Source organism: Phaethon lepturus, unplaced genomic scaffold (genome assembly GCF_000687285.1).
Source record: "Phaethon lepturus isolate BGI_N335 unplaced genomic scaffold, ASM68728v1 scaffold27569, whole genome shotgun sequence".
NCBI classification, from domain to species: domain Eukaryota; kingdom Metazoa; phylum Chordata; class Aves; order Phaethontiformes; family Phaethontidae; genus Phaethon; species Phaethon lepturus.
Genome location: NW_010563510.1, coordinates 40,946 through 45,229, shown reverse-complemented (window position 1 = coordinate 45,229; position 4,284 = coordinate 40,946). Strand labels below are relative to the sequence as shown.

General features: G+C 47.6%; 1 protein-coding gene across 1 annotated transcript in view; it reads left to right on the top strand.

Annotated features, from left to right (window-relative positions):
- Positions 1-3,732: 3,732 nt before the first annotated feature.
- OBSL1 (obscurin-like 1) overlaps positions 3,733-4,284 on the top strand; it is a gene marked incomplete at its 3' end in the record, with an annotated part of 40,548 nt that continues 39,996 nt past the window's right edge. Inside the window, exon 1 of the mRNA XM_010294586.1 lies at positions 3,733-4,278. Coding sequence (XP_010292888.1) covers positions 3,733-4,278 — 546 coding nt within the window. The remainder of the gene's footprint in view (positions 4,279-4,284) is intronic.

The following is a 4,284-nucleotide window of genomic DNA, read 5'->3' as shown; positions in this document are numbered from 1 at the left end:
CATCATTCCTGCTCTCACCCTGGTGAGAGCCAGGCTTTGAGAGCACCCACCACGCTCCCACAGAGCAGAGCCCTCCTCCAGGCACGGGTACATCTCCTGGGGACCAGGCGAGGAAAACAGCACGCGGGTGGTTTGAGGGAAGCCACCGGTTGCTGAAAGGTCACTGGCTGGCTTCCAAGCAGGCACCTCTTGTGTCTGGAGCCGTCTCCGTGCTCCAGGCACTTCTCCATGTTATGCAGAGCCTGCTTTGAAGGAGAAGTGAAGCAGCTTTATTTTTTTTCTCTTTTTGATGCTATGGATTTGAAGCTGGAAATGAGTCAGAGTGACACATCTGTCAGAAACGACTAAGGATCTAGGAAGGACGAGACGTGGCAATGTCTTCTGAAGATGGATCCAAGTGCTTTGATGGCACAGTGCAGCCTGAAATTCAAGCTAATGGCTGGGAAAGATTAGGACATGAACCGAGACTGTGTTTTGGTTGTTAATTTTTAGCTAATGTAGTGAATGTTACTGCTGGTTTCTCCAGAGATGAACTTGAATGACAGCGTCCCCCTCTGAACATTGAAATGGTCCTTCCCCAAATTAGCAGAAGACTCTGATTGTCAATCAGTTGACTTCAGTGGAAATTTCCACTGACTTCAGTGTACTTTGGCTCAAGCCCAAGGCTTGTATCTGCGTCTTCTAACCATTCATGCAGCTTCTCTGCTTGCAGCTTTGCAAGTGTTTATGGAAAATACATTTTAAAGCTCAAGTGAGGACAGAGGTTAACGGTAGCCAGAAGGACTAAAGAAGTGCAAACTAGTTCACAGGTTTCTAGACCAGTTTGAGACCAAGGGAAAAACAGTTCTGTATATTCATTGCAACTAGTGTTGAAGGTGACGACTGTACAGAAAGTGAGTTAGTCTTGGTGCTAATGACTGCAACTCAATCATTCTTTGCACTCTTAGCGTTTACTAAGAATGATTTTTCTCCATTACTTTTTTGAATTCAGATTTAAGCTTTGAAAGCATTTTCTTTAATTTTTGAAGATTCTTGGTGGAATAACAAGATTTACTTGATGCCAGGAAAAAGAAACAACCAAAACTGAATTAATTTAGAAAGGATCAATTTTGTCTAAACGGAAAAGTCTTTGCTTCTTAAGAGTTTCATATGTTCTTTGGAGGGAGAGAGACAGGATAGAATAGCACATAGTGTATTTCTCCTGTTAAATATAGAAAGAAGACTACATTTAGTTTTGCCTTAGATCTGTGGCCCAAATGAAGTTTGAAGGTTAGCTCAGCTATACCATCTTCAATGGTAATAACGATTTTAAAGAATACCACTCGGTATTTTAGTGCCACCGCTTTCTCAGTATTTAGTTCCAGTGGCAATTCATGTCTTTCGATCCCCAGCAGCATAAATGGAATAGAAAATTGTAATCTGTTATTAATTTTCATGCATGGTTTGTCATATTCTCAAGCAAGTACATTGTCATATATACACTGTACACATAATTATTTGTGAGACCATCCCTGTCTTGATAATGAAGAAAAAATGAGAGGGGAGCCAAGACACAAGGAAAATAAATGATTTTCCCAAGGTCATGCTGCAGGTCAATCCAACCCCCGCTCCCTGGTGCCATCAGTGATTTGCACGTTAACGTTAACGCAGTGCAACAGGAGCTGGAGGAGGATGGAAAAAATAATGAAACCTCTGCTGAAATGGTGACACAAGAAATGAAAGCAGGTTTTTGGCCTGCTCCTACTGATTTCTGCTGGAGGTGGGGGGGAGATTGTGGGAGCATCTGCCATTGGGTGAGAGAGTGGGTGGATTTGTGGCCAGCGGGGAAGCCAAACTGCTGTAGGATTAAGAAGGATATTTCTGTCACGGTGACTGGTTATTATTTCCTTTCCGAGTTACTTACAACATGCAGCACCCTGGTCGTTCTGCTTTGTGTGGCCCTTTGAAGGTGAAAAAGCAGGGATGTGAGAGCAGCTCTTGAGTAGAGGCCGTTCACAGGCCTCCGACAGGAGCTGCATGAGCTTGCGAAGACAGGAGCGTCCGGCATCTTGATGTAGTAGAGATGCCGAAGAGATGTAGTAGCTTGGAGAGAAATGGTACACTCAAGTCTTCTGAGTCAGCTTCCAAGGAGGCTTGGAGCCTGGGATGCTTGCTTTCCTTACAGAGCACTATCGTCAGGTCTAATCCTGCTCCCGGGGAGGGCCAGCGGGTGCACGGTCTTTGGGGTCAAGACCAGGCTTTTAGCTATTCTGTGCTTATCCAGGTAAATGCTGGCCAATGCTTGGAAAAGGGCTCCTTGGAGGATTAGAAGTAGACTCACCCTAACGGAAGGGCAAGGGCCTCCAGGAGTCCACGCAGGGAGCAGTGAAGAAGCAAGAAAAGTTTGTGTGTCACGCGGACTTCGGGGGACCTCGGTTGTGTTCTCTCCAGCTGCACAGGGACGGGCAGACTCCGTGCGTGAGTGAATCACGGCTCTAAAGATTAGTGCCACTGAGCGCATCGGACTTTCTCGGGACACACAGGCACCAGCATTGCCACGAGCTTTAGTTTTGAACAGTGCCTGAGCCTCGTCCCCTTGGCTGGTCCGTGTCACCAAACAGCTGCAGGCTGGTGCACAGCTCCCGCTGAGAGCAGCCGAGAATAAGTGGCCGATGAGACATCTCTCCTGTAAGCCCTAAGCCACGTGGGGCTTTTTTGGAGAAGCCTGACGTGGTCTGGATTGCTGCGTGCGTTCCCCATGGTGTTTTCTGCACATGGCTTTGTGCTCCTGTGTACGTGGTGTGTGCGCACCGAGCCATAGATCTGCACAAAGACCCCTCCCCACTGCGGCTGTGTCTCGCCCTGCACCGTCTGGATGAGGCTGCATATAAGCCACAGATACTCACTGACAACCGTTGCCACCAAAGAAGGTGTATCTCAGTGGCTGTGTGGAACAGAAGCTGGGAATAAAGAGAAATATCCTCAATAATATGATAGGCATATCTCTATTTACTCCTAAAGGCTGGCCCCTGCAGGAAAGGGGTTTACCGTAAGTTCTGCGTGAACGTGATTCAGAGAACAAGGCCTAGGGATGGGTGATGACCAGAGAGGGCAAGTGGAGAGATGGAGCATCCTGTAGAAGCAGAATTTAAAAAAAAAAAAAAAAGAGACAAGGAGAAAGAGAAAAATTGAAAAGAGCAAGGGTAATGAGGTAGAAAAAGAGAGATGAAAACGAAAAGGAGGTGAGCGTAATGGAGGACGTATCTTGATGGATAGGCACATCTCTCAGAATTTAATGTCCATTTGTTTCTCTACAGTTACAGAACTAGCCCGTACGTCATATAGCATTAGTGCAGGCCACTTTCCTAGTGCCAAAGCAGAAAGGGACCATCATGTTCTTTCTGTACGAACTGCCCCAAGACGTGTATTTTACCCAGTGGCTCCTGTGGGGAAGTGAGCTACCTTGTCCATCACCAGTTTATTGATCTCAAATCTAAAAAATCTGCAAGTCCAAAAACATTGCAAGACCTTCTCACCCATAAAGAGAAGGTCAGTGAAAATGTGCCCCAACTAGACTGTTCTAGATGGCAAACGTCCTGACACCACAGAAGTGCCGTAATTCTTTGCCTGCACCATCTAACAAGCTCTCTCTTGACTTTTTTTTTTTTTTCCCTCTTCACCCTTTAGGTAACCAAGATGGATTACAGCTCGTTCAGTGGAGTCCCCCGCTTCTTGACCCGGCCTAAGGCATTTATGGTGTCTGTGGGGAAGGATGCCACCTTGAGCTGCCAGATCATTGGAAACCCCATCCCAGTTGTGAGCTGGGAAAAGGATAAACTTCCAGTCCCGTCTGGAGGAAGGTTTAAAACCACAGAAGATGGGGATCTCTACAGGCTAACAATCTATGATCTGAGCTTGGAGGACAGTGGCCAATACATCTGCCGGGCCAAGAACACCATCGGGGAAGCTTTTGCAGCTGTCAGCATCAAAGTTGGAGAGGAGACCACAGTAACAGAGTCAGCCCCATACTTCATCCAGAAACCCTCCTCCATCAAAGTAACGTTGGGAGAAGACGCTATGTTCAAGTGCAAAGTCCAGGGCAGCCCTCCCCTCTCGGTGAACTGGGAGAAGGATGGGAGATACCTGCGGAACCGGGCTGATGCCGGCCGCTTCCAGATCGAGTCCGCTGGGGAGTCAAACGCTCTCACTATCCAGTGTGCCCGGCTGGGGGACAGTGGCACCTACACCTGCCGGGCAGAGAATCCCATCGGCTCTGCCAGCGCTTCGGCTGCGCCGGGGGTGGGA